The sequence below is a fragment of the Coffea arabica genome, chromosome 2e (genome assembly GCF_036785885.1).
Source record: "Coffea arabica cultivar ET-39 chromosome 2e, Coffea Arabica ET-39 HiFi, whole genome shotgun sequence".
Classification (NCBI taxonomy): domain Eukaryota; kingdom Viridiplantae; phylum Streptophyta; class Magnoliopsida; order Gentianales; family Rubiaceae; genus Coffea; species Coffea arabica.
Genome location: NC_092313.1, coordinates 72,419,920 through 72,443,423, shown reverse-complemented (window position 1 = coordinate 72,443,423; position 23,504 = coordinate 72,419,920). Strand labels below are relative to the sequence as shown.

The 23,504-nt window shown below is 36.1% G+C and overlaps 4 protein-coding genes across 5 annotated transcripts; 1 reads left to right on the top strand and 3 right to left on the bottom strand.

The window, feature by feature from the left end:
- Positions 1-841: 841 nt before the first annotated feature.
- On the bottom strand, positions 842-4,829 carry LOC113732997 (chloroplast stem-loop binding protein of 41 kDa b, chloroplastic). The gene is made up of 10 exons (XM_027259089.2): positions 4,596-4,829; positions 3,684-3,818; positions 3,474-3,560; positions 3,275-3,365; positions 3,108-3,162; positions 2,636-2,696; positions 2,021-2,242; positions 1,792-1,908; positions 1,604-1,693; positions 842-1,176 (listed from the first exon to the last, which is right to left on the bottom strand). The coding sequence occupies exons 1-10, from the start codon at positions 4,695-4,697 to the stop codon at positions 1,000-1,002; spliced, it is 1,137 nt and encodes a 378-aa protein (XP_027114890.1). The 5' UTR covers positions 4,698-4,829; the 3' UTR covers positions 842-999.
- Positions 4,830-5,040: 211 nt separating this feature from the next.
- On the top strand, positions 5,041-6,891 carry LOC113732998 (psbP domain-containing protein 1, chloroplastic). Its single transcript, XM_027259091.2, has 3 exons — positions 5,041-5,332; positions 5,881-6,312; positions 6,481-6,891. The coding sequence occupies exons 1-3, from the start codon at positions 5,174-5,176 to the stop codon at positions 6,700-6,702; spliced, it is 813 nt and encodes a 270-aa protein (XP_027114892.1). The 5' UTR covers positions 5,041-5,173; the 3' UTR covers positions 6,703-6,891.
- A 205-nt stretch (positions 6,892-7,096) lies between these two features.
- On the bottom strand, positions 7,097-11,769 carry LOC113732996 (AP-3 complex subunit mu-like). Of its 2 annotated transcripts, XM_027259088.2 has the most exons (8): positions 11,610-11,769; positions 11,234-11,333; positions 10,652-10,762; positions 10,333-10,422; positions 9,328-9,575; positions 8,323-8,532; positions 7,748-7,955; positions 7,236-7,612 (listed from the first exon to the last, which is right to left on the bottom strand). In XM_027259088.2, exons 1-8 carry the CDS (start codon positions 11,642-11,644, stop codon positions 7,367-7,369), a joined length of 1,248 nt encoding a protein of 415 aa, XP_027114889.1. In that variant the 5' UTR covers positions 11,645-11,769; the 3' UTR covers positions 7,236-7,366. The 2 variants fall into 2 exon arrangements, with proteins under 2 accessions (XP_071937080.1, XP_027114889.1); XM_072080979.1 differs by lacking the exon at positions 10,652-10,762 and having other exon boundaries at positions 7,097-7,612.
- A 1,891-nt stretch (positions 11,770-13,660) lies between these two features.
- Positions 13,661-18,122, bottom strand: LOC113732995 (Golgi apparatus membrane protein-like protein ECHIDNA). Its single transcript, XM_027259087.2, has 6 exons — positions 17,792-18,122; positions 15,958-16,014; positions 15,663-15,866; positions 15,508-15,567; positions 15,058-15,184; positions 13,661-13,968 (listed from the first exon to the last, which is right to left on the bottom strand). Exons 1-6 carry the CDS (start codon positions 17,804-17,806, stop codon positions 13,880-13,882), a joined length of 552 nt encoding a protein of 183 aa, XP_027114888.1. The 5' UTR covers positions 17,807-18,122; the 3' UTR covers positions 13,661-13,879.
- Positions 18,123-23,504: the final 5,382 nt, after the last annotated feature.

The following is a 23,504-nucleotide window of genomic DNA, read 5'->3' as shown; positions in this document are numbered from 1 at the left end:
TTAGTTTAGGAAAATTTGCTCATTTGCTCCCTCATATTTTCAAAATTTTTTTTAATCCTTCGCATTCAAAATCAGCCAAAATAGTCTCTCAGATATAAAGAAATCTGCCTATTTGGTCATGAAGCTTATTTTTGCTCACTTCTCCAACCAAATACCGCATGCCTGCCTCATGTGCCCACCTCAGTAAGCATAAGCATGGCTTGCACTTGAAATTATAAGCAAGTGAGGGAGGCGTGCAATTTTTGGTAAAAAAGGTAACCAAAAATGAGCTTTGGAATCAAATAGGTAGACTTTTTCATATTTGAGAGATTATTTTGGCAGACTTTCAATGTGAGGGACCAAATTGGCAAATTTTCCTTTTATTTATTTAGGAAAAGGGTGCAGACCCTCTACTTTGGGCTTCTTTCTGATGAATGGGTCTGATTTGGACCACTCAATTGGCCCATCTTGTTTGCATCTGTTGTCCATTTGTACTTGTGTCTTGCAGGCCTAGTCTCCATTTGTGCATGGTCCAAAGAAAAACACGAATGATGTTGCATATGACTACCCCAGGCCACGCGTGAGTAGTAAAATTAATTTGTAAAATTAAAAAAGTAAATAAAATGTCACATTCCTGAAAAATGTTTTCAGAATTTCAAAAAATTAAAAAAAAAGAAAAGAAAAATCATGCAAAAATACATGTATGCAACTAATGCAGCATAAAAGTTTAAAATTAGATAGTCTTGCAGAAAGTGCATGTCTAAACGTTAGTGTCATAAATACTATAAGCTATTGAAATCAACTTTCATTTTCCTAATCCAAAATAATGCTAAATAAGTAAATGTTTCCGTCACCTATAGGATTGGATAGTGTAGATATTGTCGATTAACTAAAAAAAAAAATGTTTCCATATTTTTGTCAAGAACATAAAAAACCTTTAACTTTCTATTACTCGATAAAACTCAGCTAAGAGAGGAAAAGGAAAAGGTAAAACAAATGAAGAGGGAAACATATTGTAACTTAGGCGAGGACAAGGCTCTTGCCAAGGATAATGTCATCTGTTGAGAAATCAGCCTCTTTTCTATACGTTCCCCTACCAAAGTCCAGGTTGTAAGAGTCTGCAAGACCTTCCACCAGGTCAAATTCTGGTTTCCAACCCAGCACACTTTTCGCTTTTTCGATGGAAGCAAAGAAATGCTGCATTTTCACATCAGAAATACAAGATCAATCAAGGAAAACGATCATCACTGGATCAGTGTGTGATTCTTTTGCAGTTCAGAAAATGTTATCCTGGAATTTTGCTTGATTTCTCAGGAGGTTATCAACAGTCACATTCAGCTAGCAACAATTTAGACTAGCACAGAATATCTAACTCAGCAAAATTTCAAGTAAAACCGAATCAGATTATTCCGTTCCACAGAATCAATCTTCACCTCCAAGGAGTTTTGTGATATTTCCTCTGAAAATCTCCTAACTCCGGAACATCGATAGAGACATGTTTTTCTTAACAATAGAGATCCTGATTTTTAGATGTCTACTTGGTACAGGGACAGGTTTCCATAAATATAAATGCACCACTGCAGAGTAACCAATCAAAAGAACGTGGTTCATTCACTGATATTACCTGATCACGGAAGGGAAATGGTTTCTTTTTGCCAAAATCAAACTCCTTGGGGTTGAAATGAATAATCTCCGGCTCAGGGAATCCAGCAGCCTGGTAGCAATTTTTTGTAATCAGCTTCCTTTAGCTGTTTTTCTGACAAAGTAAGCTCTAGAGCATTTTACCTTACAGGAATATAATGCAGAACATACCTTTGCGCATGCTTTAGCTAATCCATCAAAGGTAACGTACTTTTCGCCAGATATGTTGAATACTTCCTTGCTTGCTTTTTCATTACCAAGAACCTTAACGAAAGCAGTAGCAAGATCCTGAAAAGATCCAAGTGAACAACCAAACCTTCTTGTTACAGAGAAAGACAAAAATACAATACATTTGCAAAACCTGTTTATTTCAATAGGTTGCATTTCAAATTTTGCTAACCTTTACATGACCAAGTTGGGTTACTTGCATTCCTGAGTTGGGAATTGGGATTGGACGACCTGCTTTCAGCCTGTGGAAGAACCACTCTTCAACAGGATTGTAGTTTAATGGCCCATAGATGTAGACTGGCCTCAGAGAAGTCCAATTAACACCTCGTGCTTCCAGCAAGCTCTCAGTCTCAAGTTTTCCCTTGTGCCTACTTTTTGGATCAACTGCATCAATCTGAAAAGAATGACACATTATGAATTGATACAAACAGAATGCTTCTAACAGAAGGGGGATTCAACCTAGAAACAAATAACTCTAGGTATTGCAGTGATAGTTTGTATTATGAGCAGGAGAATTGTTGCTGAAGCCTCAACACACAAAAATTGGGTGGAAGAAGAGCTGCAAAAGGTTTGGATTCACTGATCAGGAACCGAAGACCTAGTTGTTGCTAGGTGGAAAATGCAAGAATAAAATAGCCTTTTTGTCATTGCAAAAACAGTCCTGATAAAATTAAGTAAAAACAGAAATGACATTGGACTCACATAATCTTTGAAAGAAACAACTACAATTTTAAAGCTGACCACGCAAATGAATTCCACAACGGAAAAATATTTTTCGTGTACTGACCTCAAAATGTGGCAGATAATCAGATTTGAGGTAAACGCCAGCTGATGAGCAGTAGATGTACCTGCAATTTTGGTGAAATTAGAAAACAAGGGTACAGGCAAACTTTCCTCTTCTAATGGATTAAAACAAAAGAAAACCAGTCATTTGTTGACTTGACTGTGAAAGTCTAAATGATAGTAAAAGACACAATCAAATGAATTTTCAGTAGAAGCTATTAATCCAAGTTGAACAAACTCCCATTAGATTTTTCTGTCAAGTCATTTGCATGACTTAGTTGGCTTATCATAGGTTTTCCTTCAATTTTGGTAAATGAGAGAGGCTGAGGTCTTAGGTGAGCCTGTATAACTTCAACAATTTTGTTCTCTCTAATTTGATTCAGGAAAGATCTCTCTTTTTACATCCCAAATTCCTCAGGATTTAAACACTACGCAGTTAGTTGTATAGCATCAGAAAAGTTTGGTTGGGAGCTTACTGTTCCAGGTTAGGTAATGCGTCTAATATAGGTTCTGCTTCAGCTGCTTCACGACCTGAGAACAAAGAGAAATGATAATAAATAGGTGTCCAGTTTTCCTATTGTCCATAGGATAAGATGCATAATGGCGTTAATACGCTGAAGATCCGAGACAGTACTGAACATACCATTTATATCATATACAACATCAAAACCTTCAGCTGCAAGACTGCTCTTCACAAATTCAAAATCTTTTCGGTCTCCCTTTAAGTGCAATATCTGTACAAGATGGATACTTTATCATTCATAAATCCAACAAAATCATAAATTTGTGGCATGAAATCCAACTGATGTACTCCATCTAAACCAAGTTGGATAATTTACTACCTTGGAGGAAAAATCAGCAAAATCTGTGTCTGATTCTCCAGGCAATTGCTGAGCGATAGGTGCCTTTCCTCTGGTGAACAGAGTTACCTACACAAATGATTTGTTGCCAAGTTCACAAATGTTATAATAATATCATCAGATTTCAGACTTCAGAGTTGTCGATGATTTACTATGATAAATGGCAAATGAATCTGAAGAATATTTGCATACCTGATGCCCTTCTTTCACTAGAAATCTGGACAAAAAGATACCAATAAATCGGGTTCCTCCCATGATAAGAATTTTTTTGGCAGCTGATGCTGAGACGTGTAGTGCTCCTCTTGGATGCAATACCTTCCTTTTGTACTAAAATCAAGGGAAAAATTACATCAATACGTCTGCACCACAAAGTTTAAACAAGCTATACATGTAAATTTTTGCGCCCACACCAAACTCGGTGTAACCAGAAGGCAAGCCCTGATTGAAGTTTGCTGGGTGGTCTGGAAATGTCATAGGTTTTTAAATGCACCTTGTCTCTTTTGTGGATAGAAATGCAGAATAAGTAGGCTAACAAGTTTTTCCCATGGCACGTAATCTGGCAGCTGTAGACCATTTTCCTGATGATGAAATGAAACAGATCATCTGAAAATACAACAACCTCGAGTGTCTTGCGGGTGTAAAGAATTTTGAGCACTTTCAGTTTCAGCTTTCTGAGCAGTACAAGTCCCCAGATTACAAACTTCATAACTTGGTCATTTAATTCTTTTCTTTCTTATTTTCATTGAAAGGCCTAAACCCAAGTCAACATGAAGTAATACGACCAAACTGAGGCAACCAGTTTCAGTAGCTAGGTGACTGCAATTCAACCTATGTTCCTGACTGTCTTTACTGTAAAATTTAATTGCATGGTTATCAGAGACAGTTAAATAGCTCGTAGCGATCCAACTACACTAAAACGCAAGTTTGACGACCTCTTCATAGATTACCAGAAGCAGGCCTATAATAAAGTTGAACGGTTCATTAATCAAAAAATAATCAGTCAAATTCCAGATTGGCAGTTCAAAAACATATTAACAACATAGTTCACTACTGTCTATAGCATAAGACTAACATACGTAGGTAAGATGCAAATTGCAATAGTACCTGAACTGAGGTGGTCAATCTGATGCCATTGAAGTCTGAAAGAGATGATGGGAGAACAGAGAAAGAAGGCTGCTTAGCCTGCACCGCCACCATGCTAGCCATGAAGGACAATTGCTTCAGATATGCCAACCCCAAACAAGGCCCCAAACCTCTTAGCACTTAGCAGTAGTGGGATGGACTTAGTTATAATTAGTGGCAAAATTTGAAGGGTCGGGATGATCTTATATGATATGCTGCCCAATCTTCTCATTTTCTGCTTTTGCTGTTTTTGAGCTTCTCTCATTCTTACAATTGGGATAAGACAATGACCCCACACCTCCTCCTCACTCACAAACTCTACTTCGGTTATATCCACAATTTCCATGACAACCCAATACCCTTCTCGAACGGTGGTAAACTATAACCAGACCTCCCACAAAAATAAAAGGTATAAACAAGTAAAAGATAGAAAGAATCCAAAATAACATACTCCCTATCCTTTTCCTACACATCTTTGCAAAACCAGAATGGCTCCTTAGCCAAATCCCAAGAACCCAACAACTACCCCAAACCCTCCACCCTCCACCCGTAAAAGCAAAATGGCCAGTGTCCTCGGACAGATGCGTCCCGGATTCACAACGACGGTGGACAAGATGAAGCTGCTGAGCAGTCACGCAAGTGGGCTTGTGATACCGCTCGGGCCTTTCTCGAGGATTAAACGTAGCCATGCCTTTGCTGTTTCTTGCAGACTATCGTCTGTAAGTCCTCTGAACCAAATTATCTGGTGCCAATTGTTCAATTCTTTTTTGGTTTTTGGGTCTTTTTTTTTCTTGTTCTAACATTTTGGAAATGAATTGTGCTTTTCTTTGCTTCTCCACATTGGTCTAGTTTCATTTCAGATTACTACCCTATCAAGAAATTGATTAAATCTCTCAATGAGGTTAAATACGTATAGTTTATTCTGAGCCAGTGTTACCCGTGTATCAGTTGGTTAATGAAAGATTTGCTCTTAAATGTAGATCAATCGTGTTCAAATATTTTGATAAAGTGATATTCGTGCTGGCAAACAGCATTCTTGATCTCAATTACCAAGAAAAGTGATCACTCATAGGAATTACCATTCATTATGATTTGAACTGAAACTATACCAATTTGCAAAAATTTTACGAGTTTGTGTTTTTGGTTAAGTTTCATTTTCCTTGTTAAGTATTATCTAAAGCAACGCTTATGAATGTTTCCGCCCTGCACGATGATGACAATATGTATTTCTGTGGTTTCTTACAAGACATTTCTAACATATAACCAGAATAAAGATTTTGCAGTTCCAAGAAGAGGTGCAATTGCCTTTATCTTCTCAAGTTTCATCCTCTCACACCCTGATTTGCGTGATGCTGCATTTGCTCAATCTGTTGGATTCAGGGAATACGTAGATACCTTTGATGGCTATTCGTTAAAGTACCCTCAGAACTGGATTCAAGTCCGCGGTGCTGGTGCAGATATATTCTTCAGGGATCCTCTCGTTCTTGATGAGAATTTGTCAGTGGAGATCTCCTCTCCTTCATCTTCCAGATACAAGAGTGTAGAAGATTTAGGCCCACCTGAAGAAGCTGGAAAGAAGGTTCTCCGGCAATACTTGACCGAGTTCATGTCTACTAGACTTGGAGTCAGACGTGAGTCGAGGATTCTTACTACTACTTCAAGAACAGCTGATGATGGAAAGTTGTACTATCAAGTCGAGGTCAGGTCTTCAAACTAGGTTCTGTTTCGATAGCATATCTTATCAAAGCTTAGATGTTCTAATGATCGTTTCATGATACAAATGTAATATAGTTTTATGCGAGATTCTTCACTGCATTACAGGGATTTTGTATCTTTTGCGCTGATTTTTTGTGTTTTGTGCTATCAGGTGAACATCAAATCATATGCGAACAACAATGAGTTGGCAGTTATGCCACAGGACAGAGTAGCCCGTCTGGAATGGGATAGGCGGTACCTCTCAGTTCTTGGAGTTGAAAACAACCGTTTATATGAACTAAGATTACAAACACCTGAAAAGGTGTTTGCAGAAGAAGAAAATGACATTCGTGAAGTCATGGATTCCTTTAGAGTAAACAAAGTGGTGGCTTAGATCTGCCTGCCTTCAAGAGTTTTGTACTGTTTGTTAGATGATTCGGGCATCAGAATACTGCTCTATGATTCATTTCACCTTTTTGGCTTCTAATTCCGACAGGATGTTGTTAGCTTCTCCTATCAGGATGTTAGTTTGGTGTTTGTTTGTCGTTTGCTGATCAGTAACTCCAGCTGAGTACTAGCAAAATTTTCCAGCAATATTCTTTCTCATCTGAAAGTTATTGGTTTGGAAGTAAATTGTAGTAATTCTGCAATGATTTTAATTTTCTATTGAAATCAATTTCATTGTATTATGTTATCTGATGCTCTTTCAGAAGAATTACATAGTATCATTTTCTCTCTCATGCTACAGATTTAACAAGAATGGCAAATATAGTAATGCAAGATGGAAATGAACGAACTGGAATATGTAATTTTAGGGTTGGTACCAGCTACAAGTGTGCTACAAGATGGCATTCTTCTCCTTTTTGTCATCATACGGCATTCTCAATATACAGTGTCAATGGAAAAAATGACAAAAGTAAGAAATCATCCCCCAGAAACCCCAAAAACCTCAAAAAAGAAGACAAAAATCCCACGGTGCATCATTGTTTGGAAATGAATTGGAGTTCAATCTGGTAGGTTTTAGATAGCTCGAAGCAGCCAGGACACGGAGAGTCGGATTATGACCTTACCTGATATTCTCCTGCCCTAGTGAGACCTCGAAAACCTTTGTAAGGGCGTGAGGGTAGATTCTTAAAGTCCAACTTATCTATTTGTAGGCCAGAGAGGGCAGTGCCCATAACCCTGAAGCCCACTTGAAAGGTTGGGAACACAGGTAGCCGCTCCAAACCAGCCGCAAGCACCAATGTCCCAGACAGTGAAGGAGCTTTATCTTTTGGCAGTCGCCCAATTGACCAAGAGCAAGTCTGCATCAGAGAAGTCAAGAATGAATTACCAATAGGTCCAATATGAATCAGAACAGAACCTAAGAAACAATCATAAAAATGGGAGAAAAGCAATTAACTAAAGGGGTGACATACATGATCAAAGAACATTAGTACCTTATTAGCAAGGATGTTCACTGTTCCATGATTTGGTGTAAGATTAGCTGACAAAACGCAAGGAGGCAGTTGAAATTCCACTGTTATGGAATCAATAGGCTTTCGTGGATCATTTTTTATCCCAACTAAAACACTGATACGACATATTCCAGAGTCTGAGCTCAACTGGGGCTTCACATATATTGGAATATTCTTCAACTTCTTAACCCTACAAAGGTTAAATGAAAAGTTTAACCAAGCATACAAAACTCACATTGCATCACTATGTTGCAGTCGAAAATTTTTAGCCTCTCTAAGCATCCAACGTTTATTGGTGTACTCTGTTTTCCTACTTTTTGGCCGTTACATACTTTTGACTCAGGGAGTAAATGACCACAGCAGCATAAACCAAAAAATGCAAAATAATTGCAAATGAGCATTACGTTTAGAATGCATATTCACACGGATGCATACTGTTTGTACTTTTATCTCAAGGGCAGTTTAACAGTGAATGCTGAACAACATAAACTGCAAGTTTCCCATCTCCAGCTAATCATGAAGGCATCACATGGTAAAACTATTCTCCTTTCAACTACCTGTAACTCATGAGCTTAAATTGCCCATCTGGTGGGACGAATGACAAAATTTGCTGAGATTCCCATGGACGAAGTCGGACACAGGGATGAAACCTCACATCATTCAAGATGGAGGCATTTGCAAATGAGAGGGTAAGATCAGGCAGACCAGAAAGATGAGAATTAACTTGAACTTCACCATAAATCTCACATTTCACCAGAGTTCCATCCCTGGGCAGCACAAATCAAGAGAAAATCAGAAAGTGATACAACTATTGCAGCACGCTTCAAAGAAAAGATAATTAGTGTTGAACTATGACTGTTCAACTCTTTTGAAACAATGCCGCATTCCCCATCATGATCAAAACACATGGAAAAATCAACACTAGAGGAAGTATCATATCTAAGAGATGTCAATGAGAAAGGCAAAGCAATTTAGTTGACTGCAAGAGAAGGAAAAGTGGCATAGAAAAAAAAAAAAACAAAGGAAAACCAACAGGGGTAAAAAGTATGTAATGTCACCATCAGCTATATCAAGGCAAGCAAACCTTATGGTTCCAAATTCAAGAGATTCAATATTTTGGCATATAAATATTCTCTCAAACTCTCAGGAAAGTAACTTGGATGGTGCAGACTCACACCATTTACACGGAGTCTAAAAAAGTTGCCAACTCTGTATATGGTTATTTCCATTGGCTTCAAAAGAACATAAGGTTTAAAAATATAAAACATTGACAAAAGTCAAAAAGCCAATACCATAAAAGTTAACTGTGGGATAACATTTGTACAAGTTATAGTCGTTTCAATGAGTCTACTTTGCCTAAAATGAATAGCTTAGTTTGTCATGGTTCATGCTTTCAAAGCTTTCTTAGCTTAATTCATAACTTATTCTCAATTACATATCTTGTATATTGAGTGTTAGAAAAGGGACCACAAGGCTGGGTGACATATTAAAATAATATATTTTCCATAATCAGGTATGAGAGAGAGAGAGAGAGAACAATGGGGGTAAAAGGTTGGTCATACCTGCTTATAATTGCATCCATTTCTTCAACAAGATCAACATAAACCTCATTGCTGGTATTCTTTGGGTCCATTTTCCGCCACGGAACACAAGAGGCTGTCGCAACAGGAAGCGTATTGCTTACATTTGAGCTGGTACCAGTCACAACACTCAGCACTTTGCTAACAATATTTGGAGGTGCTATCATTTCTCGCAAAATATTAGGTTCTGTTGTAAGAGGAAAGCCATTATCAATCATCTCATCTAGAAGCTGCAAGTTGCAACCACTGATCATTAGTTTGGCCAATTTAATTTCTACCAAAGCAAAACTATTAAAGGGACTGACCCAATTTAAACAAGAAATAAAACATAAAAAACTATTTGAGGAAATAAAATTTGAAAAAGACTCCAACACAAAGTCAAAAAGAGGTATGCTCCTTATGGTTCATGCAGTGTAAGTGCTCGATTTTCGGTAAGTAATTCCAGAGAAGCATCCAGAAATCTGTAAGCTCAAGGCTTTCCTAACTAGAAAAGTCTGAAAAGAGACCCGTGCTTGATATCTATAAGAACGTCTCTTAAATTTCATCAAGTCCAGCCCACCCTCAGATAACGAAGATAGCAAAAGAAAGAAAGACTAAGGTGAGAATGCAACTGTTTTCCTAATATCTGCTTCGCTGCAAATGCCACAAGGAGAAACCAAATTTCTGCAGAATGAGTTAATGTCCACGAGACCAGATTATACATTTTTCAGATAAATTTGCAAACAAAATTAAATAACACCACACTTTTTTAAGCCTAATACTATATGTGCAAGTGAGCATGCCACAGGTTTTGATTACCTATCATATGCTCCATAATACTACAGAAGCAAGAAGTGCAGTTACAACTTACAATTAACCACAAACAGCAAATTACTCCATTATACTGCAATTTAACTTCCATTCTTGATAGCATGCACAACCAGAGAAGAAAACTTAACATCAATACCAGCATTCTGTTACAAAAATAAGGAGAAGAGGACTAAATACCTCATAAACGATAACAAAATTGTCCTTTATCAAGTCTTCATTCAGACCTCCAAGATAATCTGAAAGTACATCAGCGACTCTGCAAAGGAACTAAACATTAAATAGTCAAAGGGGTAATCTGATCCCATTTTACAATGCATACATGACAAAACTCCAGAAAATGATCCATGCAGTAGTTTTTCTATTTGAAACATCCCTGCCAGCTCAAGTTGCAAGTATGGTAACATTTCCAGGATATATCTTCTAGCAATGAATGAATTAATCAAAACAATAGATGTAAATTTTAAAAAGCATGAGGGTGCAGTCCCTCAAAGCTCACCTCAGTTGCCATCAAAGGTGGCATTTCAACTTGGGTGCATGCCAAGAATGTGATACCTTCCCGAAAAACTTGGAAAATGTAATGTGTTGGCGAAGCAATTACAGGCATAAACTACAACATTCATCAAGAAAAGAGATCAAAGTGAGGCCTTAATTGAATCAACAAGCCCCAGGTGGGGAAAGAAGTAGGAATGATGGCGAAGATGGTGAGAATTAAACCTTTCTTCTAAGGCTAGGAACAAACATCCATAATCCATTCTCACCAATTGCACACACTTAACAGAACAAGACCATTAAACTTTCAACCCATCTATCAAACTGGAAAAATTCAAACTGCTGAATTGGCGCATGCCAAATGGTACCCATTCATGGAACTATATAGTACTATGTAGTACTTGGACAAAGTTAAATGGGTAATGTAAGGAATAAGAATGGTAGGGTTTGGCACATGCCGAACTTGGAACTTCAGGACTCCTTAAACTGATCATTGGACAAACATAACCCTTATCTTAAACATTTAGTGCCACTAACAATCATTTAAAAATTAAAAGATTGAGCAGCAGAAGGATGGATGGATGGATACCTTAAAAGAGTCACCTTGAGCAATTGATTGCTCCCAAAACCAAGCACATATGGACCGATCAACCCGGTGCCCAGTGAGCTGTTTCTCAAGCAATACCTCACTGGATGTAGTTACATATTTCACAGTCATTCAATGTGAAAAAGAAATTAAAAAAAAAAAAACTACTCCTTCATTTAATCAAGTGCTCGATGAATTCTCGCACCTATACGGATTTAATCTTTACATACTTAAAGAAAGCTCACTTATTTCTTAAATTTTACACAAAAGGATAAGAAACCATATGAGTAATCGAGCAGGGAATTGTCAATTCAAAAAACATTACAGAAATTAAAACTTGAGAATTCAATTGGGCTATAAATAAAGATATGAAACGTACCCAGAATCCGAAAGAAGAAATATGCACTGCAACATCTCCTTTTTCTTTGGCTTTTGCTTTGTCCTTAGTGATGAGGCTTTCGGATGTAATGCTACAATTCAGCTACAAATCACAACTGCCATCCAGCGGGTCTCAACTGTCAGCCCCTTCTTGATCTTGTTTCCATTTTAACAGTGGTTAATTTGGTTTTGGTGATTAATTATTTTAGTCCCTGAATTTAATATTAATGTAATTTTGTCCCAAAATTTTCAGAAATTGTACTACAACCCGAATCTTTTTGTAAATCAAACCACTCATTTTTATAACTTGCCTGTAGTTCCCTTTCAAACCGGGATTGGAGTGAATTTTCAATTTTTTTCATGGAGAACCATGGATGACCAGCATTAAAATCAATGCATAAACATATTTCTTCATTGTGTGTTGTAACTTATGATCAATCAAGTAACTATTTAGAGTGTTATTATTTCCACTCCAGCACAAATAAAATTGATGATTACAAGGCTATTTGTACCGATTGTTATTGGCTTAATAAAAAAATTGATAATGTTTCGAAAATGAAATTTGAAGATTTAGAGCTTATTTGTTTTGGATTGCGGTGCTTTTAGCTTTAGAAAAAGGGGTAATAAAAGCACTTTTTAAGTGTTTAGGGGACATATTGTTTTGTAATTTTAGGATTAGAACTTTTAGCTTCAAAAACACTTTTAGCATAGTTTGAAAATTAGTGTTTTTAGACTATTTTTTTTTTCAAGAGATTAAAAACAAACTTTGATAATATTATCATAAACTTTGAAATGAATAAAGAAATAGCGCATTTTTTGATAATATAATCATAAATTTTGAACTGAATAAAGCAATAAGTACATTTAAAAAACTCGAAATTACACATTATCTAATACAATAAGTATTTATGCATAAGTGTGACCAAACAAGATGATTAAGCATTTAATTAATACTTTTATCAAAAACTCTACTAAGTGAAGTGTTATTCAACAAGTCACCATAATTCCAAACGATCACTTAGTGTGCAATTTAAAACCTTGTTTTGTATTGACACCAAAAATGCTTTGAAAGACCAAATTTGCGAGTTTTGTGTTATATTTCCACTAAAATTTTTCCTTGTAAATAAATATAATATTGCACTATTATTTGCGTTCACTTGACCTAATTACTAACATCTAGTGTAAACTTTGATTAGACGCTCTTTATTTTATTAGCTTAGTCAAAAAGAGGCAAAGATTTTATTCAAAAATAAAAAAAAAACTTTTTTGAGGTATGAATTTTTTAAAGTTTGGAGGGAGTACTTTTAAGGCAATATTTTTTGAGAATAATATTCTATATACAAACAATGTATAAACTATCGTTATTGGATAACTTATCTAAATTTAAATTTGAAATTCAAATTTTACGCACATGTCATATTTCTAACTGTAATTGTGTATACTTATCAATGTATATAAAATTTAACTATATTTTTTGGAAAGAGCTTATCAAAATTGTGAAATTTGCCATCGATCAAATCAAAATGCCATACTAATGACATTCAATTGAAAAAAAAAATTCAAACTCCAGTCTTACCAAATAGGTTAATATTTCTTGTTTTTTGGTAATGTTTGTTAGCTAATAGCTATGATTTGTTTGTATTCGTCCATTTATATTCACCCCATTATTATGAGTTTCAAATGTAATATTCTACTCTTGTACTTTTATTTTTAAAAAAGAAAGTTGAAAATGTTGAGACAACCCAACAAATTTGTTCAAAAGACCAAGACACACTTTCGGGGGCTCAATTGATATAATTATATATATCTTAAAGTACTAAACTATAATGAAAACATTTCAAAACTTCTAGCATTTTTGCATATCCCAGAGGATTAAATTCGAACTAAATGATCTGCTCATCATCACTCGTCATATCTGAAAAAATGCCTGAAGGACACAAGTCCAAAATTCCTAATCCATCCAGTTGCATGTCTATCATATCCACATATGTTCGTTATGAGGAGAGTCAGAGGAAAGAAAGCTGGAACCAGCATAATGAAAGAACGAATCAATTGGATTTCAAAATGAAACTAGATTATCAAATCCTTTGGTATTCAACATCTACAAGGCCTTTCAAAAACAAAAAGCAATAGTAAGTTCTCTCATGTGCTCTCATATCTATGTAGAAGTGTGAAAGAAACAGATATCTAATACAGTAATGCACTATGATGCAACAAGACCAACTGTTAAGGCTTCTCAGGCATTGTATTCCTCTGTCAGTGACGAGCAAGTCAAACAACACTAAATGCCGACTGTATTGTAGATGTTACTCGAGAAGCCAGGGTCTGGGTGGCAAACGCTTCAAGCTGCTTCCTGGCATCTGAAAGATACAGGAAACACATTTGATGATCCCGCGAAAAAGGTAAACGCTTATCGACATATTTTCTGTGTGTGTGTATGTGCGTATGTTGGCATGCAGGTTTTAGCAGGGAACATGTAAAGGCATGTCAGTAGCTCAGTAGAATCTTTAAAAATTGACTTGGAAAAAATGGTGCAAAACACCAGAAAATTTTCTTAAACCCCAGAGCTACATGGCTACCAGTTACATAACCTAACCAATGGGGAGAAGAACACTTGAAATGCTCCAGCCAAAGTGTCTGGTTATTAAGATTACTAAGTTACAAAATCATGGATCTTATTATAAAAGCAATAGATTCACAATCCCATAAATGTAATGCTCATGCCAAAACATTTCAGAATGAATATAGAAATGCAGGCAGCAAACTATTCATTGGTTTAGAGACACAACTTCACGTACAGTCAGTCAAACGGTGTTTAGCAAAGACTGCCTGCCATCATCATTTGCCAAATTTCAGTTTAAGAAATTGATTCATGAACACTCGTCAATCTACCAGAGAATATTATGAAATCTTTGAGAAAACACCATTGACTCTGTCACATCAATTACATATTGGACAACATAAAATCTGTTCAGCAACGACAATGTCCTAATCTCAAGTAGAATTACAGACCTGTATACGTTGATGTCAACCGGGAAAGGACAGTAGTTTCTAAAATTCTAATATGTTCTAATCCATCAATTTCTCTTTGTTAGATGAACTTAAATTATAATTATCTTCAGATAGCATCGGTCTTCGAAATACAGATAATTGAACTTCTCCATAAGTAACTGAATCATATTAATTTACTTCAGGGCAGCACGACACACCACTAATGAAACAATTTTAATCAGTTTATGTTTTCTTGCTGAGGTAGCAACATGAATATTTGTGACAATTTCTCCAAGTAAAGTTCCTTTTCATTCCTATTTCTTTTCAGCTTGAGAATTAAAGACAAGCATACAGGGAGGTGTCAGGAGCATATTTTAAACAAGTACAGAAAATGCATACAGAGTAAACAACACATCTGATTTTCAGATAGAAAATCTTTTTCAAGGTACCAAAGTTACCTTTACGGCATCTAGTGAAGCCAACAATATTGGCAATGCTGAGAGTCAAGCAGACTCCAACGACAAGGAGATAATCAGCTTGAAACCTTATGAGGGAAAATATTCCAAGGAAGATCCAAGCAACCGCCTGCAGAAAAGAGAATGATCCTTCAGGTTTTTACACAGATTCAGCTATAAACTGCTTATGGGATCCAGTTTAAAGACTCTTGACCATTGAACTAACCTATACCTCAATCTGCCTCAAAGTCCACTGACATTCCACACATCATACTGATACGGTCTAAACTTTTTACTTTTGTAGCATGTTCCATGGTTTGTCAGTTGGTCTTACCTTTCTAATATTAAGCTAATACAAGGCATCTAGGTTTATTTGGGATACTTATAGAACTTTTCACTCCTGCAGAATGATTTATCAGAGAATGTTGCTGTCAAGGAAAAATATTTGCTTACAGTGAGATATAAGGTCCACCAGAACAGCCATGAATCCTTCTGGTTGATCCGAGCCATTGACTACAAGATATGAAAAATAAGCTGGCATGTTACACAAGCTTTGACGAATCAGTAGTCAAGAAAGTGCATAACGAGTACGTAGAAAACACACCCACCTCCTGGTCAAGGCATTCAAATCTCCAAACACTCTCACCCTCATCATTGATTTCATTCCACCACCTTAAACCTACTAGGATTCTCCCACTCACATTTTTGACCACCCAAAAATCAAGGGCACCAAGAAGTACGGTAATCACGAAAATGATGACAAAACTGTTGACAAATAAGGCTGAAAGTATGTAAAATGCCAAAGCTGCAGCCTGTCAAGTGAAAGCAACATAGAAAGGTTTATAGCTTTTCTTAAATAAGGAAACAAGATGAAGCATTATCAGATAAATAAACTCACTGTACCTTGAATAGAACATGGAAGAAGCAAATCCTTGGGTGAGCATAATTCTCCCCTGCAGGCTGATCACAGAAAATAATGAATTTCAAACAACATTTAACATCTTTTCTCAGCTTTTAGCTTTTCTTTCTTATTGTCCTTTCACTTGGGAAGAAAGTTTTTTTATTTTTTTTGGTTGGGGGGGGGGGGGGGGGGGAAGGAGGGAGGGGGGAGAAGGGGAGATGATAGGTTGGTTTGGGAATAATCCAAGTGCAAGTCAAAATTCCATTTCTAACAATTGAGAAAATCATGCTTCTCACACTGCAATCTCCAAACTGCTTTTCGAGAACATGAGACCATATTAACTGCAGCAAAATCAGTATGACAATCTAAACTAGAAGCAAATGCTAGTAATACTCAGACTTTTGATCCGTTCATACATTGTTGCTCCAACCATCACAATTTGCCAGACATTGGTGAGAAGTCTTCACTATAAAGCCCCATTAGACACATAAGCACCATCCATGACATGGGCACTAAACCTCCACCTCTTGTGCATGCAGACTCCATATGCATTGAACTTGACATACATTGCCAAGGAGCGTGTACTTTTTCTCTAATTAATTTGTCCAGGCAACTAATTCCAGTAAATGTTACAAGTAAATAAGGGGTAGATTTAAAGGTTGTACTCCATCACTCCCAAATGCAAAACATGGTATGTCAAGACAATGGCCAGTGTTCTCTCATTTAAATTAACCTCAATTTCATCTTCCTTTAGGTGACTTTTCCAGTAAGTGTTCCTCCTACCTTCTACCACAAATTGTACACCAATGAAAACACTTTGCCGTCCGTTCCTCCCACTCTCCAAAACTATTTTTCCCAGCATACTATCTAAATTGCCATGTATTCTAGAGTAAATCTGCAATTACTTAACAAAATCTAGAAACCATGCATTTCCAAGACAAAGGACAACCACATGAATCTCAAAGAATAACACACACAAACATAATATCACCAGTTAATCATTCACAAGAGCATACACTCTTCGAGAGGGGGGAGGGGGGAGACTCGGTTCTCTTGTTCAAAATTGAAATTAAGCCATAGAAAAAGCAAATGAATCTTGCTTTGAGCTAAGTAACAGGACCTACAATTGGGTTATGACTACATCAGAAAACTATACTTGCTTGCTAAGTGTCTGATAACCCATGCTAAGTGTCTGATAACCCAGATAGGCTCTATGTAAGAGATCGACATTAGCCATTAGCCAAGGATACTGAAAAATATGATTAACTACAATAACCTCGCCCAAAATGCAGTACCCAAATGTGTCATGCGTATACTGAGCAACGTGGATTTTGTAAAGAAACTCTACAAAAACCTGTCTGCATTTCATCATGAATAAGAAAAAATTCTGCAACAATTACTTTGACAAAAACGGATTTTTTCTATTTCACAATTCCTAAATTCCGTCCTACCACTTCGTCCCACCAATTGAGCCTCACTTCCCTCACTTAGGTCCAGGAACCGATAAACCCAGACTTTCGAATCGAGAAAAACAACCAAAAATTCTAATATGAAGCTAAGTCAGGTGTAATATCGGTATCAATTAGCTCAAAATTTTCAGTTCAGTTGGCAGATCTATGACAAGAAGGCCAAAATATAAGTGATTAGCAGGAAAACAGATGACTATAGTTGTTACCATCAATCAATCATTAGGATTTCAAATAATAAATTGATGATGCTGCTCCAAATATAGCCAAACCCAGATCAGAATACATACATATGTTATTGAAATTTCATGAACAATATACAAAAAAGGATGATAAATGAGAAAGAGAAGGAAAAAATAATTAAACTTACGGGGCTTAGATCCATCTGGAGAATTTGACCTGAAAAGGGCTACTTCTTTTTCTATTTTCTCCCCCTTCTTGTCAAATTGGACGAGTATAGAGGGGTTCCATTCAAGCTGATATCGCGAGCCTTCTGCGTGTTTTGTTGGTTGCGTTTCCTGACTTCTAAAATGTCAAAAAAAGTCCATACAAATATGAGGTATTTTGAAACGACCCCGATGTTGCTTTGCCCTTAAGATTTGAGCTTAAGATTTGAAATGCCAAGACCCCTTCTTATGTCTATTTAGGCACTCAATTAAATTTCATTTGTGGATCAATTAAGCCTTTTCAGTGGTTGGCAAAATAATTTTATTGACTACATTTTATTGTTATTTTCTTGAACTTGTAAGAGTTATTAGTTATTGGATCATTTTATTATCACTTTTTTTATTTATAATATATGTCACAGTAATATAAGGAAATGCTCCTCCGAGGTAAAAAGTATTGACAAAATAAATACATTATATTAATAATTAATATTTTATGACAAGTTAATAGTCACAAGAATGTAAGAGGTAGAGTGGCTTTGCCGTCATGATTCTTTAAGATTCAACATTTTTGTCGCTCTGATTCGTAAAATAATAATAACATCAATAATAACATTAGAACTTAGACAATCACACATGCGATAAATTTCATGTGAAGTACTCAACTGTTTGGAGTTCTCATATTTTGAAAAATAAGTTTTCAATATATAATGATCTAGTAATATACTTTCAAAAACACTTTCAAAACTAACTATTCATACACATTTCAAATACAACTAACAAAAAAATAAACAACAAATAATAAAAAATAACCTACCACCCACCTCTCTCTCTCTCTCTCTCCCTCCTTCTTCTTTCTCCCCTCCCTATCAGGCTATCACGACTTTTGCCCACAACTTTTCGGTTGCTTTGAGTTTGAGGTCACAACTTCTAGCCGTGACTAGATCTGGTTGCTATCGAGAGGTCGCGGGGAAAGTCGGGGGGGGGGGGGGGAAGGGAAAGGGAAAAAAGAGGAGGAAAAAGGAAAAGGAGGAAGAGGAAGGAGGAATAAGGGGGAGAAAGAGAGGGGGAGGAGAGTGGAAGAGGAAAAACGAGGAAGGAGTGGGAGGAGAGAGGAGGAGGAAAGAAGAGGAGAGAAAGGGTGGTGACGGTGGTTGGTGATAGCGGTGGGTGATGGTGGTGATGATTTTTTTTTCATTTTTAGAAAATATCACAACAACATTTAAAATTGAAAAAACACCCCAATAAACAACTACAATTACAATTTTTTCATACATATATATATATTGTTATAGTATAGTTTTTGAAAAACACCCCAAAAAATATTAATCCAAACGAATGTCAATCAGCTAGTGTACCATTGGGAAAAAAAAAAAAAAGCTAGTGTACCAAGTTGTAGGTTATGGATTTTACTGTGCTTTTCTTCATTTGCCACTATAATAAGATATGCACATTTTCTTCATTTTTTAAATTTGGGAAAATAGTTCATGCATTTTAGAGAAAAAATTAATCTATTCTAGTTGTAACTAGGGTTGTAAACAAATCGAATCCTTAACGAACAGTTCGGACTCGATTCGTTAAGGGCTCGAATCAAATTTGATTTTCAATGAACTCAATCTCGAATTCAACAAAGAATTAAGATTCGTTTATAGTATCTAATCGAGTTCAAACTTGTAGATATTCAACTTGTTGAGGCTTAATTCGATTTGAATAATTTTTAATATTTTTTATTTAAAAAATTTATTAATGTTTTATATAGAGTTATGTATTTATTATTTTATTATATAGATATTATATATGTATTAGTGATAATTTGATATTAAAATTGAAGAATTAAATAAATTTTTGAACTCTCGAATCGAGTTCGAACCCATCAAATATTAAATTGAATTGTACTCGAGTTTAGATTTTAAACTCACATGGGATTCAAGTTCGAGTCCAAAATTTCAAATTGAGCTCTAAATGTGAGAATTTCGATTCCATTCGTTTGCCGACCTACTTGTGATAGAGTGACAATTGATGGGCATAAATAATATACCTCAAAAAGCGAAAAGAAAAACTCAGGCCAATGAGTAAAATGCCACTGCTTGGGCTTTCGCCTTTGAAGGGCCGACTTCTAGCATATATTGTGAGGCCCCCTTGACTTCATAAGTAGAGAAAGAATGGAAGTCAACACAATGCCCCATTCCTCGAAATAGTTTGCCGCAAAAAGGCTGCACCATATTTAATTTAAAGAATTGCCACACAACAAATTTAAAGTGTTTGCTCAACATTATAAGGAGAGATTTTTTTACATGAATTCTTTGAGAACAAGAATCTTTATCAGCAGTTCAAATTAAACTGATTAAAGAAACAAAGGGTTTCATAACTGGGATTAGAATATAAACTTCCTTGTTTCAGTTATCTGCCTAAGAACAATAGGTCCAATGCGAATGAAATTTTATTCTGAGAATGAGTTTGCCAGAATTCTTTAATTTGGTGGCATCCTCCAATTTTATAAAGACTTATTTTATATATATGCTCCAGGCTTGTCTCAGGTCACAACCTTTGAGTCAAGAGTGCAAGAAGAAATTGGTATCCACAACGCAAAAATATTTGGTGATATCGTACTTCTAATCCAATTGCTTGCTCTTGGATCAATCTTCTTTCATGGAAACCCCCATCTCATGTTCTACAATCTATAAACATGGGGTGGGGCTTCTGCCATTCTCTAGACTCCATTCTACCATCAAATTTCGAATAATATGTGTCATTGGGGCACAGGCTTTCTTCGGAACATGATAATCCATGGCCAAGAAAGATGAAGGATGTGTCATTTACATCTCAGCATGAAAATTTCGGTTTTGTAAGAATAAATCCCAAGCCAGTCTTGATGAGTACCCTCTTAGGATTATGCTACAATTGGTATGGTCACGGTATTCAATTCCTTCGTCCCTAATGACCAACTTAGAGAAAAGGCTGCCCAACTCGCCAATAAACTATTTTTAGTTCACATGCATTTCCTACAAGGTTCGGGGTTTGGCCAATCTAAGGTTTCTGATCATGCTACGCTAAAGATACTTCCGAAAGAAGCACACATGAGAACTGCTAGTGGCCCCCGCAGGGGTAGCTTGACCGGCCATGTAGTCTTTCTTTAAAGTATTGACCAGTGTTCGACTCCAGTAATTACCGTGCTCGGAATGGATTGAAGCGCTTTCTCCCGAGTCGCAGGAGATTAGTCGGGCCGAAAGCCCGATACCCCCTGTGTCGTCAAAAAAAAGAGAGAGAACTACTAGTGATTTATTTTTGAATAAATACTACCGTAAACATATTATTTTCTAGGATATCCCTCATTTGTAGTCTTGATCAAAGGCGAGGTGTTAGTGGCAAATGCTTGTAATTCAAGGGCTCTTTTGTGTACGAGAACTCGTTCTTCAATTAAAGATTTTAACCTAGGGAAATTTTGTTCTTTTTTCGACTAAGGAACTCGTCGGGGGCAGAAACGCTACCGAAAATGCCTGTCCAACAGGCAAGCAAGTGGCGGAAAATTTGCGAGGAGCCGATGATGGAAAAAGTTCGTATAATGTTGAAAAACACGGAGATGTGCCGACTTATCGGTGGCGGCTTGGCAAGAATTGTCGACCATGGAAGATTCATCCGGGCATTCGATTTTAGGTTCTAGCGGTACTTTTAAGGGGCTTGTGGGTTGTACCGTCCCATGCCTTTACCAAGCATACTCTGCTGATTGCATTTGTGGATGGCAAGTAACCGTAGGCGTGAAGATTTGGTGGTCATTTTTTCGCTAAAGTCAAAGTGCAATCCATATTGTTACATAGTTAGGAAAACTTTAGGAATTCGTCCCGATTGTAGCTTGTGTTTTGAAAAATAGGAAGATTACCAATTTTCTTAACCTCTCCCCCTCCCCGGAGTTTTAGCCACATATCCACATTTGAGTGCCTTCGTTATTTTTGTATATGATCACTATAAAAACTGTTAAATGTGACGAGTAAAACTGTTAAATGAATTTTAAGTGTTATAAATGTTATAAAACTTTGACAAAAAAGAGTGTCATTATATACACGTTCACTAGGGTTTCCTTCTTTAGCTTTGCTCCTTTTACCATGTCTTGTGAAATATACAGACTTGTTAATTTAATTGAGTGAAAGTATGTTGCCCATAGTAGCTTATCTACTTAAACTTGATCACATCACACACACAGTGTATATATAGAAACACCCCGTTATCTATATGGAGGCCAAAATTTAGGGTTCTTTCTGAGATAGACGATGTATAATTTCAGCCAAAAAAATCGACTTTAATAAATGGCTAAACTAACATTAAAAAAAAAATAACATGTCAATTCGTTTGGACCATGGATGTCGCCCCATATGTCTTCCGACAATTTTCTCTTTTACTCGATCAATAGCTCGTGCCAATTCCATTAAAATGAGGCCAAAAATCAAAAGTACACTTGTGGTTGTGGTCTTCTTAAACCAGTAAAATGCCGTTCATTTTGGGACCTGCCACGATGGTGCTGGATAAGAATCAAAGATGTGGATGATCAATACAAACTTTTTTCTTTTTTGTTTTTTCTTGGTGCACTTTTCCTTTCCAACGTGGCTGGCTTTGCCAGACAAAAAACGTGTAGATTTTAGATGCAGTGCGAATTGTTGAATTTGAAACCACCAAAAACGGATTAAATTCCTCTTTGAGCTGTAGATTGGAAGTTCAAATCTCACGTGTAGACTGCAATGAAAAAAATTTAAAAAGAGGTATTACAACACTTTTTTGATTTAATCGACTCTATATACTTATTAGTTCTTTATACAGTTTCGTTAGATTCCACTCTCCATAAAATAATATAGATTAGATTATAAGCTATAGAATATGATAGATTAGTCTCTTATATAATTTCTTTAGTCTTCCCATCCTATAATATAGGATATATTAGGTTGTATGAATCTTATCGTCACGATGAAAAAATCGTTGAATTTGATTTTGTTTGTGTTATGACAAGTGGTGACAAATATGACAGCAAGAGAGAAAAATATAATAAAAACATTGGGAAAAAGTTCTCTAGCGTCCTACGTGTTACAAAAGCGCTCTATCCACTATTTTTTTTTTATTTTTTGAAGGACTCTATCCACTATTTTGCCAACCAACGTGGCTAGCGAAATTGAAAGCCTCGGGTAATTATCATCACAACCTTATCTCTTACGGCATTTATGCAAGGCGAGTTGATTGCCAAGCTGTAGAAAAGCAATTTGGGTTTGGTTACATTTATATTTGACTATTTATATATATATATATGTATATTTGAAGCAACATTGAAATACATATTTTTTTATGACTTGAAATACATATTCTTAATACATCATGTTATCATAATCCAAAAAGAAATACTATATTAATAATGAGTAAATTTTATATATATTATCAGTATATATATTATCATGATTGGATGGATGACACGTAAGCAAATTTGTACATGTGACATATATTTAATAATGATAGTGTATACACTGATAATATATATAAAATTAATCAATTATTAATATGTAATTTGTGAAAAGTTGTATTAAAGGGCTCAAAGGGCAACTAATGAACTAATTTCTTAGGTCAACCATCCGGCTTTGGGGTTTAGACCTAACCTTTTGATTAATTTACTGGAATAGAGATGTAAATTCCGTTACTTAAGGTGAGTTCTTTGTACAATGA

What these genes read in the sequence shown, in the direction of transcription:
- LOC113732997 (XM_027259089.2), bottom strand. Translation starts at nt 4,697, where the DNA reads ATGGCTAGCATGGTGGCGGTGCAGGCTAAGCAGCCTTCTTTCTCTGTT. An exon ending in TTGCTGATTTTTCCTCCAAG is followed by an intron (nt 3,366 to 3,473) that starts GTAGTAAATTAT and finishes CATCTTGTACAG; the next exon opens with ATATTGCACTTAAAGGGAGA. An exon ending in TAGCTAAAGCATGCGCAAAG is followed by an intron (nt 1,694 to 1,791) that starts GTATGTTCTGCA and finishes AATTGCTACCAG; the next exon opens with GCTGCTGGATTCCCTGAGCC.
- LOC113732998 (XM_027259091.2), top strand. Translation starts at nt 5,174, where the DNA reads ATGGCCAGTGTCCTCGGACAGATGCGTCCCGGATTCACAACGACGGTG. An exon ending in TTTCTTGCAGACTATCGTCT is followed by an intron (nt 5,333 to 5,880) that starts GTAAGTCCTCTG and finishes ACATATAACCAG; the next exon opens with AATAAAGATTTTGCAGTTCC. An exon ending in AGTTGTACTATCAAGTCGAG is followed by an intron (nt 6,313 to 6,480) that starts GTCAGGTCTTCA and finishes TTGTGCTATCAG; the next exon opens with GTGAACATCAAATCATATGC.
- LOC113732996 (XM_027259088.2), bottom strand. Translation starts at nt 11,644, where the DNA reads ATGTTGCAGTGCATATTTCTTCTTTCGGATTCTGG. An exon ending in TTTAAGCTCATGAGTTACAG is followed by an intron (nt 7,956 to 8,322) that starts GTAGTTGAAAGG and finishes TAACCTTTGTAG; the next exon opens with GGTTAAGAAGTTGAAGAATA. An exon ending in TGAACATCCTTGCTAATAAG is followed by an intron (nt 7,613 to 7,747) that starts GTACTAATGTTC and finishes TCTCTGATGCAG; the next exon opens with ACTTGCTCTTGGTCAATTGG.
- LOC113732995 (XM_027259087.2), bottom strand. An exon ending in TTGAATGCCTTGACCAGGAG is followed by an intron (nt 15,568 to 15,662) that starts GTGGGTGTGTTT and finishes CATATCTTGTAG; the next exon opens with TCAATGGCTCGGATCAACCA. An exon ending in CTTCACTAGATGCCGTAAAG is followed by an intron (nt 13,969 to 15,057) that starts GTAACTTTGGTA and finishes TGTATCTTTCAG; the next exon opens with ATGCCAGGAAGCAGCTTGAA.